Below are 14,279 nucleotides of genomic sequence, written 5' to 3'. Positions count from 1 at the left end.
TTACGTTTCGTGCTGATTGCGCATGCGCAGACGTTACTGCCTAGCTTGGGCGGTTAATGGCACATATTTTTACTCTCACAACTAATAAAAGAAGTATCAGTGTGAGGGGACAACATATTGCTTGAACCCTTTTTTTTTTTAGCACTTTGGCGTTTGTTTGTCCGTCCGAGCTGGAGCCGTGTCCGGCCGGGTGGCCGTCAGTCGTGGTAGCTGGAGAGCTAACGGCTAACTCGGCTTGTTTGGGACCAGCAGAAAAAGCTACGGAGGGGAGATAACGCTGGAGCTAATTTAAGTTAGGACCGGTAAGAAGATGTTTTGTGAAAGTGTCTAGAGTTGTAATTTTTCAGAAGGAAAGTTGTGACTCGTTGCCGTTCGAGGTTCATTTTGCAGTGTTTTGCTAAAGTTGGCAGTTCCACTTTGAAACAACGTTTGTACTACATCCAGTATTTATTCTCTACTTGTATTCTATTGACTACTTTCTTACAACTAACGTGTTAATGTACATCATTTGATTTGGGGAATATGTAATGTCTCAAGGAATGTTCAAGTTCTTTGCTCATTGTAAAGCATTGGAATTTGGATCGTTGTAATTTGATTTGTGAGAATTATTTTGATTTTCAAATGTGCTGAAATATCATTTGACGACTATAACAATCTGCCTGGTTCGTATGCTAGTCACAGGCAAGAGCAATCCACTATGCCGTTTGTTTTGACTGTATAAACCTGCACTGGTGTTAGAGTCCGGTCCTTGAGGGCCTTGGTCCTTGAGGGCCTTGGTCCTGCCTGTTTTCCATGTTTCTCTCCACCAACACACCTGATGCATGATCAGGATCGTTATCAGGCTTCTGCAAAGCTTGCAGATGATCTGATTTTTGGATTAAGCTGCTGCAAAACATGCAGGATTCAGGCCCTCAAGGACCAGACTTTGACACCACTGGTAAAGTAAGCGTTGCATTACGTGAATAACAGAAATGCCCAGATGTTTGGAATTGTCTATATTCAAGGATGGGAAATCCAGTTCCAGAAAGAACAAAACCTGTCATAGGTAGGCTTTATCCAAAGCTCAACTGACAGTTAAACATGCTTGACTCCACCTGTTGAGTACTAAAGACCCAAACTGTTAGAGGGTTTCTACTTGTTGGAATTGGATTCCCCATCGCGGCCTATATTATTAGTTTAGTCCCCTAAATGGAGATGTGCCTATAGTTTTATGTTATACAGAAACATGAGAGAAAAATATGTAAGTTTGCGAATGGGTCTTATGGAGAAATTCGTTCCTTGACCAAATTGTACATTCACCGTTCGGCACCTGTGGATTTCCGGTCTCTATTTGCGGAGGTCCACTGTATAAAGTCAAGTTAGCATTCAATGTTGTTTTCTTACAATTTAATTGTATTATTTATTTATTTTATAAGGGAAAAAAAACACTCTATATTACAGTTGATAATAACAGAGCAATAAGATACAGTAATGAAATAAGTTGTATAGCAATAAACATCTCCGTCCATCCTGCTGAAATGCTGCAATTCAATTAATTGTGCCGCTCCTTCTGCCATGCCTGCCTTGGCCACCTGGAGGCAGTACTTTATATGTAATGCTCTGTCTCTGTGACTGACAAAAACAAGGCGGAGAAGGGGAAAATGATGTTGCCGGATCCGGACGGCGAGTTGGCAGCCCCAACTGCATCGAGCAGTAAAGGCAAGGGGAAGGGCAAAGGGAAGAGAGAGGAGACGCTGTCCCTGGACGACTGTCTGTGTCCCGTGTGTTTGGATTTGTTTCTGGAGCCGGTGACCCTACCCTGCAAGCACACGTTCTGCAAGGTGAGTACTCACACCTTGCCGCCAATCCAGGAACGGAGAAATGAAAGTGTTTTTGTTTTTTGTTTTTGTGGTCAGGGCTGCTTCCTGGAGTCGGTGGACAAGAGCACGCTGTGCTGTCCCATGTGCAGGAAGCGCGTGTCCACTTGGGCCCGCCAGAACAGCAAGAACAAGACTCTGGTCAACCAACAGCTGTGGACGCAGATTCAGGTCAACTTCCCGCAGCATTGCCAGCGACGCCTCGGCGGACAGGACGCCGTCAACGAGGACGACGTGGCGGGTACCCCCCCAACTTTGCATCTGAGTGTGTGTTTTTTTGTGTTTGTTTCCAAATGTCTGTCCATCCTTGTGCGCGTGTGTTAGTTTTCCCCCCCAGGATGAGTCAGCCTGGTGAGGTGAGACAAGAATATCAGGATCAGATCAGCAAAGTAAGTTTGATAGCCATAAAAAGCACGTCTAATCATCATCATAATAGTCATAATAACTATACTCAACAGACCACATGCAAAGTTAATGATTTTTTTTTTTTTTTTACATGGTGTTCTTACTCTTCTCTTTAAAGATGACACCTAATCTTTAACTCATTCACCGCCGTTGACGGCTATAGACGTCAAAAATTCATTTGAACTATTTCTATTAGTTTAACATTTTTCCCACTTTTGTTAACAAGAGTGTGAGAACCTAGAATTTTTTATTGTACATTTAGAACAGATATAAAATGTGTGATTAATTGTGAGTTAACTAGTGAAGTCATGCGATTAATTACGATTGAAAATGTTAATCGCCTGTCGCCCCTAATTGTTAATAAGCTTTTTCTATTTTATTTTTTATTTGTGGCGGTGAATGAGTTAAAGGAAACGTCAACCCCCCAAAAATTTGACAATAATATGTACTATGCAGCCCCACTAGTCTAAATACGATATTTTGGTTAATATTGTGTTAGTGGAATATGAGTTAAGCAGCAAAATCCAGCAGTTTTTTAAATCAATATCAGAGGCGGCCATTTTGCCACTTGCTGTCGAGTGAAAATGACATCACAGTTGCTCAGGTGACAACCAATTACAGCTCAGCTTCAGAAAACAGCTGAGGTATGATTGGTTGTTGCCTGAGCCCTGATGTCATCTTCAGTCGACAGCAAGTGGCAAAATGGCCGCCCCCTGCGATGTATAAAAACAGCTAGATTTTGGTGCATAACTCATTTTACAAAGGCAATATTAATCAGAATGTCGTGTTTAGACCAGTGAGGTCACACGACACGAGGTCACTCTTAACTTGTTTGTTGTCAGCTGGACGAGGAGAAGCGAGAGCTGGACGAGGAGGAGCAGCGTGCCAGCGAGGAGTACATCCACAGACTCCTGGCCGAGGAGGAGAAGATGATGCAGGAAGAGCAGAGGCGGAGCGAGGAGGACGAGAGGTTGGCCAGGGTGCTCAGCAAAGAGCTGGTCAGTCACTCTTGTGGGTGTGGAACGTAACCCCCGTGATGAAACGGGGGTTCACTGTAAATGACGTCGAAGGTCAGACAAAAAGATCCAGTGTTGCGAGTCTTTCGCTTCTCTTGTAGAACGCTGCTCCCGTCGCCCAGGATAAACGTCATCCTGCTGACAACACTCCAGCCAAGAAGAAAGTCACCACGGTGGGACATATTGAAAAGTGAGTGACTTATTTGGATCTTTTTCCAAGGTTTTTTTTGTTTAATTTGTCAGGTCCGCCATTTTGTGTGTGTGTGTTTTCATCTAGGTGCAGCTTAGTAAGTTCAGAATATTATAGAGACGTTTGTTTCAATAGTTCCAAAAGTAAAACTTCTACAAATTCATTAAACACATATGCAAATATATGAGACAATGATTTTATAATTGTTTTTGTATTAGCTAAAGGCAGAAAAAAGCCAAAATTGTTACAACTCAAATTATTGACACACGTCTAAAACATTCTTATACTTTGCATGCGTGTTTGCGTGTGTTCAGGTTCTTGTGTCGACTTCCATCCAAGTCGAGCACGTCTCACTCCAGCTCTGCTTCCACTTTGATTTCTAACAAGGTCAGTCCGAAACCCCTGAATAAGAATGTCTTCTTTTTTTTTTTGTCTGTAGCAAGTCCTTTAATGCATTCAGTTAGACCGATATGTTTTTTTTTCAGGGCTGATGCCGATTATTAGTAGTCAAGGAGGCCGATAACCGATATTTGGAGCCGATATTCATTTTCAGTAAAACGGTGGGGGGGAAATATTTGACTTTATTTTTTATTTTATTTTTTAAATACAACTGCTAATATTAACTTTGTTGTATTGTCTTAAAGTGTGTTTTTTGAAGAATTTTTCAGACTTTACAAAACTTAAAAAGTTTTTTTTTTTTAAATCTTAGACAATAGACATCCTTTTAAATTTCTAAGAAAATGTTCAGGGTGCTCTCAAGGTTATCAGTACGTCTTAAAAGGTTACATGGAACAATGCCATAGCTCTCTATAGTTTTCTACAGTAAATCTTTTTTTTCAAAAATTAAAAAATACCTTAAATCTTAAACTTTCACATTTCTATTTTTAATGTCGAACAAAAACAAAAGGTTCAGAAGGTTCCCAGGGTCAGCAGCATCTCTTATAAAGTTAACTGAAATTTTAAATAAATAGTTCCCTGAGATTAAAATGGTTTTATCGTTCGTCATATTTCTAAAAAAAAAAAAAGGCTGATATCAATATTCAATATTAAATTGAATCATCTATTCCAGGGTCACTTTATTAGCTGTACAGAAATATTTTGTCACATACATGAGTTAATTGACCTGTTGTTTAAATGCGATGTACTTTTTTTGGGGGGGGGGGGGGGTGTGATTAATTTAAATAAATGCAAGTATTAGTACATATAAATAATTTGAAAATTACATTTTCTGATTAAAACTAATTTAAAGTATTTTTTAGTTGAATAGTTTTACAAATTTAAACCCAGAAAATAAAAGCCATGATGTCAATTTTAATGGCCAGCAGAGGGCGGTATAATGTCAAAATTGAGCATGGGATAAACGTTAGATTAATTTGCTGAGTTCTTATTCTTAATCAAAATACTGTTTAGATTAGTGAGAGCACATAAAGCATAAATATTATGGCAAACATTTTTTTTTATTGAGTTCCGCTTTAAAATGACAAAAAACAAATGGACTGCTTATTAACTCTTTGACTGCCAGACGTTTTCAGAAAAGGGATGCCGCCAGTGCCAGCCGATTTAAGCATTTTGACTGATTTTCAAGGTCCACAGAAAATGTTCTGTTTGGACTATGGAAACACACGTACTACCAAATGAAAGATTGGACTTTCATCTTTCATCAGAAAAAAAGAGTTTGTTTCTACCTTATTCCGTTCTTTAGTAATCAACAATAGAAAATGGTTAGTTTGACCCAATTTCGCCTGTGTTGGACCAAAATACGGAGAAATCAAGCTTTTAGTGAAACGATATTATTTCATGCATTCTAGTGAATTTGACACTTCTTTTTGTCCATGAATGATGCCACAAACACCTAAATAGTGCTTTACTTCTATAAAACACTACCACCAAGAATGAAAAAGTGTTTTTTGATAGCAAAATACGTTTATTTACATTCAACAGTGTAACAATTTGACAACAATTTGGCAAACTATTTACAAATGTGTGCAACTGTGGTGCTATTTACAAATATGTGGATGTTTCAACGACAGTTTTTCTTTTTGTAACACTCTCCTGCGTGCAAGGAGACGCAACAGCATTTGCACAAGATTGCCTCTTCGCGTGCGCCACTTTCTTGCCGGCCGTTTTTTTCCGGGGAATAGCAAGTATATACTGCAGTGTGTCATCAAGTCTAATATCAGGATCATGCTACGGTTACGTTACGGTTTCGTTACGTCTCGCTTCCCCGTGTCCTTCAGTTGCTATACCGGGTGGTAGGAGATGTTCTGATCCATTTTATCCACTCCATTCATGGTGGCATCGTAGTCCAGAAACAGTGTCTTCTCCGTGATCAGACTGTACCCGCTCCTCCGATGAATATGCATTGGACTCGGGGTACTCTTCATTGTCCGATCGAATGTCCGCTTGTGCAGCTCCGCGTTTTCCGGCCTTAGCAGCGCTAGCCGCGCTAGCCGCGCTTTGCCGGTGGGGCTTACTACGTGTTCATAACAGTCACGTTGGCGTAGAGCTTCATCTTCATCATCATCATCAATCTGCATTGGTCGATGCCAACTCTCCATCGCCCGATCGAATGTCCGATTGTGTAGAAGTACCCGGCCGGCTATTGTGCGCGTTTTCCGGCCTTAGCAGCGCTAGCCGCGCTAGCCGCGCTTAGCCGTGAGGCTTACTACGTGTTCATAACAGTCACGCCAAAGCTTCCAACTTTGGCGTAGAGCTCGTTGTCATCATCATCATCGTTGACATCAATGCGCTTTTTAGTATTGATTGATGCTTTCCGTCTTTGAAAAAAATGCTCAAGCTGAGCTGCTTGTAACCGGTTGCTTGGTCAAGCCATTGTGGCTTGGATCAGCCATTGTCTCCTCAACACTCTAGCTCCGCCTCACGTCTTCTACTGACGCCCACGGTGGGCGGCCCATCCAACCTTGTGCAAAGAGAGTCATCGCTGCCCTCTAGGGGCCAAAACGAGTCTTTGACTAATCAGATCAGCCTGATTCTTTCAGCACAGCTGCCCAAGGCTTTCCTGCACCCGTTTTTGAAAAAAAAAAAAAAACATAGGGGACGTCTTTTAACGTCCTCGGCGCCCTTCCCTAGGTTTATGCTAAACGTTTTATAACGTTTATGGCAGTCAAAGAGTTAAGATAAGATCATTGTCATAACTGCATGTCACTCTGACCACTTGACGTTTCCCAGGAGAATATCCTCCTCTCTCCTGGCCATCGTGTCCCTCATGCCTATGGGACTCAGCAGGACCAACCGGAACCTTCTCGCCCCGGTCCGGCCTTGCCGTTGGAGGTGCGGCGCTACAGAAGTCATCACGCTGAAGAAGGAACGTCAAAGAGGAAGAGCTCTGACTACGAGGATGAGGAGGAGGCCAAGCGAGGGTGCCGCCGTTCGCCGCCTTCATCTTCTTTATCTTCGCCCCTAGAGGGCGCCCTGTTGTTACACGCAGAATTGGAGGCCCAGCTGGAGGGCCGCCGTCAGCAGGAGGAGGCCGACCGGGAGATGGCGCTGCACCTGCAAGAGGAGCTCAACCAGGAGGAGGGGCAGCAGCAAACGGACCGGAGAAAAGGCTCGGCCGACGCGTACCCGCTCAGACGCGATTCCACCAACCCCCACAGGAGAACGTCCTGGACTAAAATCTCTCATACGTCCCTGTCGTCCTCATCATCCTCACCCTCCTCCTCCTCTCTGGAAGCGTCCACCTCGTCCTCACAAAACGGAGATGGCCGACAGACCACCCTCACTGACATGTTTTCTGGCCTGGGAAGCTGAAGCCCCTCCCCATAAAAGAGCCCCTTTGTTGGCCCCTTTGCCTTCGCCCCACAATGAGGTCTAAAAGCTGCTTCCAAGTTCCAGAGACAACAAAGAGACCTGTTTTAGCCTTAATACAGTGAACCTGCATACATTTGTAGTTCGGCATTCGCAAGTTAGCCTATTTGCTAATTTTGGTTGAGGTGTTGGGGTGGGGGACCTATTTTCTGTTGTTGACTGAAAAAAAAACATATGTATTTGCTGCTTTTGTGTTCAGGCCTGAGGCATGTTTAACGTGAAAATATTATTTTGACCCAACGTATAGCATTTACAGTGAGTTCTCGGTTCGGCATTTGCAAATTTGTCTCGTGCCGTTTTTGTTGGTCAGGGACCTATATGATGTTGTTCACTAAAAACTTACCTCTTTGCTGTATTTGTGTTCTGGGCAAAAGGCATATCTAACAGAAAATTATTGTTTTCCTGCCATGTTGTGGAATTTTCAATGAACCCCCACCTATTCACTTTTCAGTTTGTTCATAAATTTGCCTAGTCACGAGTTATTCATAATATTTTGGGGGAAACTTATCCTTCGTTACTCACTGGAAAATATTGAAAAAATAGTAACATTGCTTCGGTGCCAATCTTCTCTTGGTATCTTGGTGCCAAGCAACCACAATAAGCTCCAGCATATTCACGGTTCACTTCCTGTTTTGGCTGCTGTTTAGTTTTCTAATAAATTAATAGTTGGTTAAAAGCTTGTGTGTGTTTGTGTTTTTTAAACTCTTGTTTTAACATGGAAACCATGTCACTACTGCTTAGAAAATTGAATCCTATTAAAAACATACGATGTAAGTGAACTTTTAGTGTTGGTTGTTATTCAAGTTAGTAAATTATTCACTTTGTCAACTACTTTAAAATATATAATCCGTCGTACCAACTCAAGGGCGGGAATTTACGTTTGTCGTTTCCGGTTATCACTCGCAACTTGACAACGCAAGGCCACGTTTTATCGTGTTCTCGCGAGATTTCATGCAAGCAAACAGCATCTTGATTTACGTCGACCGACCCAGTTTCTTACACGTCTCGGAGTTTTTCGGACACGACGAGTTCGGGTTTTTAAGCCCGGCAGACCCACGCACAGCCCGGTTGGCTGGTTCGTGTTCTCCGCGGGGTAGGCCTAAATACATATCGGGCTTTTTTTCTGCTCCACACACGCACGCATACTTAGCTAAGGTTTAGCCACTCGGAGAGATTTTTGGATTGTTGTCGTCCTCATTTGTGGAAACGCGCCATGGTTTTGTTGAAGAACCTTCGACCTCCTACCGAGGGAGTTCGGTTACAGCAGGCCGACACAGCCGCCGTCCTGAACGGACACAAGCTGGGCAACGGAACGCTCTATGTAGCCGAAACGTAAGTCTGTGGAGCATTCGGAATGCTATTGCTAATGCTACTTTTCATTTTCAGCATGTGTACGTGTTTCAAACGTATTCTGAAATTATTATAGCAGTGTTGAAAGCTGTTGGCGTTTAAGCTGATTTAGGGTACAAATGTCCACGCTAGCAGCAACAAGAACTTCCGGTAAAGCTATCATTGGAAAACTTGTAAAGTAATTTAAGTAAAAAATCCAAACTTTGTTTTGTATGTTGAAGTTTAAATGCAGACAGACCGCACATTTGTTGGCACTAGTAACAGTTTTACTTGGGTTGGTTTTGGCCTGAGCACAAAAACGGTGAAGGTGCATTTTTTTTTTAAAGATATGTTCAAAAATAAAATGAGCAAATGTTTAGCCATGAATATGCAGGCATTCCCTGTGTTAATATTTTGGATATAAGTTTAACAAGACAAAACATTGCATGCGTGGTAGAGATGAAATTGACGCATTGATTGCACTGTTTGCAGACGTCTGTCGTGGTTTGACGGCGCCGGCTTGGGTTTCTGTCTGGAGTACCCTACTATCGGCCTGCATGCCATCTCCAGAGACGTCAGCGCGTACCCCCAAGAACATCTCTACGTCATGGTCAATGGAAAACTCAGCGGTTGGGACTCTTCACACTCTTTAACACTCTGTTCATTCCTATGGGCTTATTATATGGTCTTTGCTTCTATGGAAAGATGTTGGAGTATGTTTGGCTCAAACGATTAATCAAATAACTCATGTGACTCAGTCAACACAGTAGCTGGTGCATTTTGAATTGCTTTATTCTCTTTCGCGCTGACACCCATGTCACTCACCAGGCAGATACGGAATAAATGACAAAGCATTCTAATGCATGGAACTTAAACTGGATATCAATGATACAGAGTACATGCTTAAATGGCTTTAAAGCTATTTGAGCATTTATTTAGGTCAAAAGTGGCACTGGTGGGGGAAAATAAACTTTGCAAGACAGACAAGGTGGATCTGCTAGTGCGCTGAATTGTCTTTTTTTTGTGATGACAAATCATGTACAAGTAGAAGGATCTTAAACTGTATTTCAAGGATATGGAATAAATGCTTTATTTAATCAAATGATTTATTTTAAATATGCTACATTCTTTCCAGAGGAGAATGAGGCAGAAATGGCAGAGAAGCCGGCAGATGAGGAGGATGACGGAGTGGGTAGTGAGGAAGAGGATGAAGATGATGGTGGAGATAATGAAGAGGAAGGCGGTATCACGGAGATTCGATTTGTGCCCGATGACAAAGCAGCATGTGAGTCCTTTATTTATTTTATTTGGAAACCCCATGATAATTTCTCTTGGCTTATCTTAAGACTTTTAAGGGACAAAGTCCTCTCAGCGTGTGTCACAACCTTGTGTCTGTCTATCTGTTCTTATGCCTCCGTCCGTCTGTCTGTCTGTCTGTCCTGGGGTCTACACGTTTGTGTCCGTGTGTCTCCAGTGGAGTCAATGTTTGCAGCTATGTGCGAGTGTCAAGCGCTGCATCCCGACCCCGAAGACGAGGACGACTCTGACAACGACTTTGAAGGAGAAGAGTATGACGTGGAGGAGGCCGGTAAGACACACACCATAACTACTTTCCTACCCGCCTACTCACTAAAGCTACTACAGTATCTGTCAAGAATGTGACAAACGTGAATTCATCATTTATTTTGTTTTTTGTCTTTCCTTTTGTGTGTTTACAGAAGCTGGTAAGAACATCCATCACACTCGCTGAACTTGAACCCGTTGTCTCCAGGACAACGTCGCCCATTTTAAACACGCTGTATCTATATTGATGTCTGGATCAGAGCACGGCCACGCCGACATCCCGACATTCTACACGTGTGACGAGGGTCTGTCTGCGCTAACCCAGGAGGGCCAGGCCACGCTTGAGAGGCTGGAGGGCATGTTGGCGCAGAGCGCGGCGCAGAGATTTCACATGGGCGGCGTACGCACCGAGCAGGGCGACTCCCGCTTTGAAGGTGGGCCGAAAGTACATAGTACGTGACTTAACGGTGCCCAACTTAACGTTTTTTCCACTTTTAGAACAATTTTTGCGTACCAGTTAAGTGTAGAGAATGGGCAGTTAGTTGCCTGTGGAGTCCCTCAGGGGTCAATCCTGGGTCCCAAACTGTTCATGTTATATGCTAATGATCTGTGTATTAGATTTAAACAGACATTATAAAACGTTTACATCCTGATAGCAAACAAATTAAAGTTATGGTTTGATAGACACTTGTGGACATTGATGTGTTTTGTATGTGTGTGTAGATGGCATGGAGGTGGATGGAGATGCCGACGCAGAGGCGGGACAATTTGAGGACGCAGACGTTGACCACTGGTTAGTCACACACATCACTACATATATAGATATACATGGATCCACACTCTATATAACTAATATGCATGGAATTAATATGGATAGGACTGAGATTCAGAGGTAGAAATACTATTGATAGAACGATACATAGCTGGAAATGCAATCCATAGACGGGCAGTCAGTCAAGTCACGCACCCCGGAAGGTGCAATAATGAATCACTCATGATGAACAAACTGCTTAATTCTTTACATTGTCTTTAATTGTTGTCGCTATATGGATTTTATAAAGTAGAATATTATAGAGTACTATTTTTCTTTAAAAAAAAATTTTTTTCTGGAACAGATTAATGGTAATTTGCATTCATTTCAATGGGTCAAGATGATGTGGATTGAGATAAAAAAATAAGACAATTTTTGTCAAATTTTGTGTTACTTTATGTTTTAAAGTTGTGAAAGAGTCAAATGTTCTGCCTGTAATTCACATATTTTATTGACATCACCATTGAGGGACCAAAAAAGACGTAATTGTTTCCTGTTTGTAGATGGACCACAAGTGCATCATGGGAGCCGCGCTGTTTCAAGGCCTCCTGAGCACTTCCTGTTTGTCCCAGGCACTTCCTATTTGTCTCGTTCAATCATCCCAACTCGTGTTGTGTAGCAAACTAGTTCATTCCCGTTTTTAAGTTACTTTTTGTATGTTAACAAATGTAACAATGTGGTGTCCTTAGTCAATTATCAATAAAAGATTACTTTTTCTATTTATATATATTTTTTATTGATCTTTTATTTACGAAACTTGTGCTGCATTCATGGGAATTCCACCCTATAATCAATTGGAATTGTATCAGAATTGAAAACTTTATTGAACAAAAAGCACGGCTAATGATTGCGCTAAATAAATTTTGTTAGTAAATGATAACATGCCATTTTAATTAATTATTAGAAATAGCCACCCTGAAAATGCAAATACTCATGACATAATTAACATTTGTATAACATTGTACTTTCAAGAGAACATATCAGTAGTTCCAGGAACTATTAGTAACAAGACCTAAAAGTTCCTCAAACTTGAGATGGAACTCCGAACATATATGTCTTTAGTTTGTGTGCTTCCTGTGATGTGCCATTAATGAAGATTCATTTCCTCTTGGTGGCATACTGAGGAGACGATTGGCTGGACATTAGGTCAAAAACCAACACGGAAGCCATCATGCCTGCAATGCAAGGACAAGTTAAGGCAGAGGAAGCAGGAGGATGGAAAAGTACGTCTTCCGCATCCCTGATGTCCATCTTAAGGTCCATATATGCACCCAAAAAATGGATATCAAGGAAAATGGAGAACATGTTCAAAAGGACTTTCCTGAGCAGGACGGTGTGTGTCTCACCCATCAGGGGTCCCATCCAATAGACCAGGCAGTATTCCGCAAAAGAGTTTCCGCCGCAGCCAAATTGAGTTGAGAAAGCCAATGCGGGATTGAAGACTGCTCCTGTCACACTGCCACCTGCAGGAACACACACTAAACAGGTCACTTTTCACTACACAGGAACATTTACACTCACAGTAGTCTGCACGGTGGCATTAGCACACCGAGCTGGGAAGTAACAACAGCACAGGCATAGGCACAGTAACATGCACGCGCCATTAATGTGTCAATGTCCAACAAAATCAACACACAGTGACATGGACAATAACGTCAACACAAGAACAGGCACAGTAACACTAACACAGGCACAACATCCACACACACAGTAACAACACACTGCCAACGTATACAGGAACAGGCACAGTAAAAACAGGCAAAGTAAAAGTAGCATCAACAGGTACAGTAACATCCACACATACAGAAATGGGCACAGTAACATCAACAGGAACAGGAGCACATTAACAACACAGACAGGAATGGACAGTCACAAGCAAACTGGAACAGGCACTATTGTAGCATCAACACAGTCACAACATGCACAGTGACCTCAATAAACACTAAAAACATACACAGGAGCAGGTACAGTTACATCAACACAGGAACAAGCAAAGTAGCAATCATATACAGTGACAAGCACAGTATTCTCTTTCTCTCTTCTTTCTCTCATATACATTGTAACATGAGCATACAGGAAAATGCACAGTAACATGAACACACGATTACTGCAACTGTACAATAACGACACACATTGACAAGGACAGTACAGCAAGTTTGACAAACAGTAATAGCACTCACGTCATATCATACACAGGAATAGAGACAGTAACATCAAAACACAGTAACTGCATGGTCAGTGTTTACGTCATACCTGCATAGACAATAGACGTGATGACGGCGGCCACGACGTGCACGCGGTAATTCTCCTGTATCTTGCGCGTGTGTGCGTGGGCGCTCTGGACCGCGAACGCACATGCCAGCTCCACGCACAAGGCCACGGGCAGCGGCGCGCGAATGGCGCTCAGGCATCGGAAGTTGTTGAGCGCGTGCCGGGCGTGCATCCCGGAAAGGCCCCGCCCCCAGAGCACCTGCATGGCGGGGCGCGCGGCGGCGGCGGCCGACAACTGGCAGACGATCCCCAGCAGCGCGCGCGCTCCCGACGTCCCGCTGCGGTACGCGTGTTCGAGCGCGCCAATGGGGTTTCCGGTGGCGCCGCGGAAGGTGAGCGCGTGCACCACAGCCGCCGCGTACGTCAACGCCAGCGCGGCTCCACCTCCGGCTCGGAGTGTGCCAGTCTCGCCCAGGAGCCGAAGCTCGTGCGTGCAGCAGCACAGCTGGAAGGCGGACGCAAACTCCGCCGCGTACGCGCGCATGGCCGTGCCCCGGAGGAGCCGCTTGGAGACCCGGCGCGCGGCGTCGCTCAGAATGACGGCCGCCCCCATCACCGCCAGGGACACCGCGACGTCCGCGGACATTCTGGGTGGCCTGGCCGCTTCTGCCGCAGCGTGGTCTTGATGCTCCTCTATGCCGGAGAAGTAGGGGTGCGCAGGCTCGGTCACATGGTGCGGAAGTGTCCGTGTTGTCCTCCGTCTGCTGATGCTCAGGAAAGTTCAAGCAGCAACCTGAGACTTGTGCACTTTTTGTCATTTTGTAATGTTCTTTTGGTCTTCAATAAAGAGATTGAAATCAAAACGGTCGCTTTAGCTTAATTAGAAAATCCACACATTTATCACCATTTAACGCCCTAAAAAGCTTGATGTATTGATCAGATAGATACATTGCACGGACAATCCTTTAGAGGGCAGTATCTTCCATCAGATTGCTGTCACTTTGTTACAGTGACTAGGCCGCTCAAGTGCGCCTGGGTAGTTCTCGTTGGAATTTGGATCCATTCTCGCG

General features: G+C 43.4%; 3 protein-coding genes across 3 annotated transcripts; 2 read left to right on the top strand and 1 right to left on the bottom strand.

Moving 5' to 3' along the window:
- The first annotated feature begins 15 nt into the window (after nucleotides 1-15).
- rnf168 (ring finger protein 168) lies at nucleotides 16-7,965 on the top strand. The gene is made up of 8 exons (XM_086080117.1): nucleotides 16-302; nucleotides 1,626-1,820; nucleotides 1,896-2,097; nucleotides 2,181-2,245; nucleotides 3,104-3,259; nucleotides 3,379-3,467; nucleotides 3,782-3,854; nucleotides 6,657-7,965. The coding sequence occupies exons 2-8, from the start codon at nucleotides 1,641-1,643 to the stop codon at nucleotides 7,236-7,238; spliced, it is 1,347 nt and encodes a 448-aa protein (XP_085936243.1). The 5' UTR covers nucleotides 16-302; nucleotides 1,626-1,640; the 3' UTR covers nucleotides 7,239-7,965.
- Nucleotides 7,966-8,222: 257 nt separating this feature from the next.
- Nucleotides 8,223-11,721, top strand: clns1a (chloride channel, nucleotide-sensitive, 1A). The gene is made up of 8 exons (XM_086080229.1): nucleotides 8,223-8,627; nucleotides 9,117-9,253; nucleotides 9,760-9,909; nucleotides 10,099-10,212; nucleotides 10,343-10,348; nucleotides 10,448-10,621; nucleotides 10,911-10,980; nucleotides 11,502-11,721. Coding segments are annotated over exons 1-8 (771 nt in total). The 5' UTR covers nucleotides 8,223-8,508; the 3' UTR covers nucleotides 11,503-11,721.
- Nucleotides 9,399-13,959, bottom strand: aqp11 (aquaporin 11). Its single transcript, XM_086080228.1, has 3 exons — nucleotides 13,252-13,959; nucleotides 12,345-12,461; nucleotides 9,399-12,173 (listed from the first exon to the last, which is right to left on the bottom strand). Exons 1-3 carry the CDS (start codon nucleotides 13,853-13,855, stop codon nucleotides 12,097-12,099), a joined length of 798 nt encoding a protein of 265 aa, XP_085936354.1. The 5' UTR covers nucleotides 13,856-13,959; the 3' UTR covers nucleotides 9,399-12,096.
- Nucleotides 13,960-14,279: the final 320 nt, after the last annotated feature.

The sequence above is a fragment of the Leptonotus elevatus genome, chromosome 7 (genome assembly GCF_054856555.1).
Source record: "Leptonotus elevatus isolate MCC_2025b chromosome 7, RoL_Lele_1.0, whole genome shotgun sequence".
Lineage (NCBI taxonomy): Eukaryota > Metazoa > Chordata > Actinopteri > Syngnathiformes > Syngnathidae > Leptonotus > Leptonotus elevatus.
The sequence above is the reverse complement of the archived record's forward strand: the minus strand, read 5'-3'. Positions and strand labels throughout refer to the sequence as shown.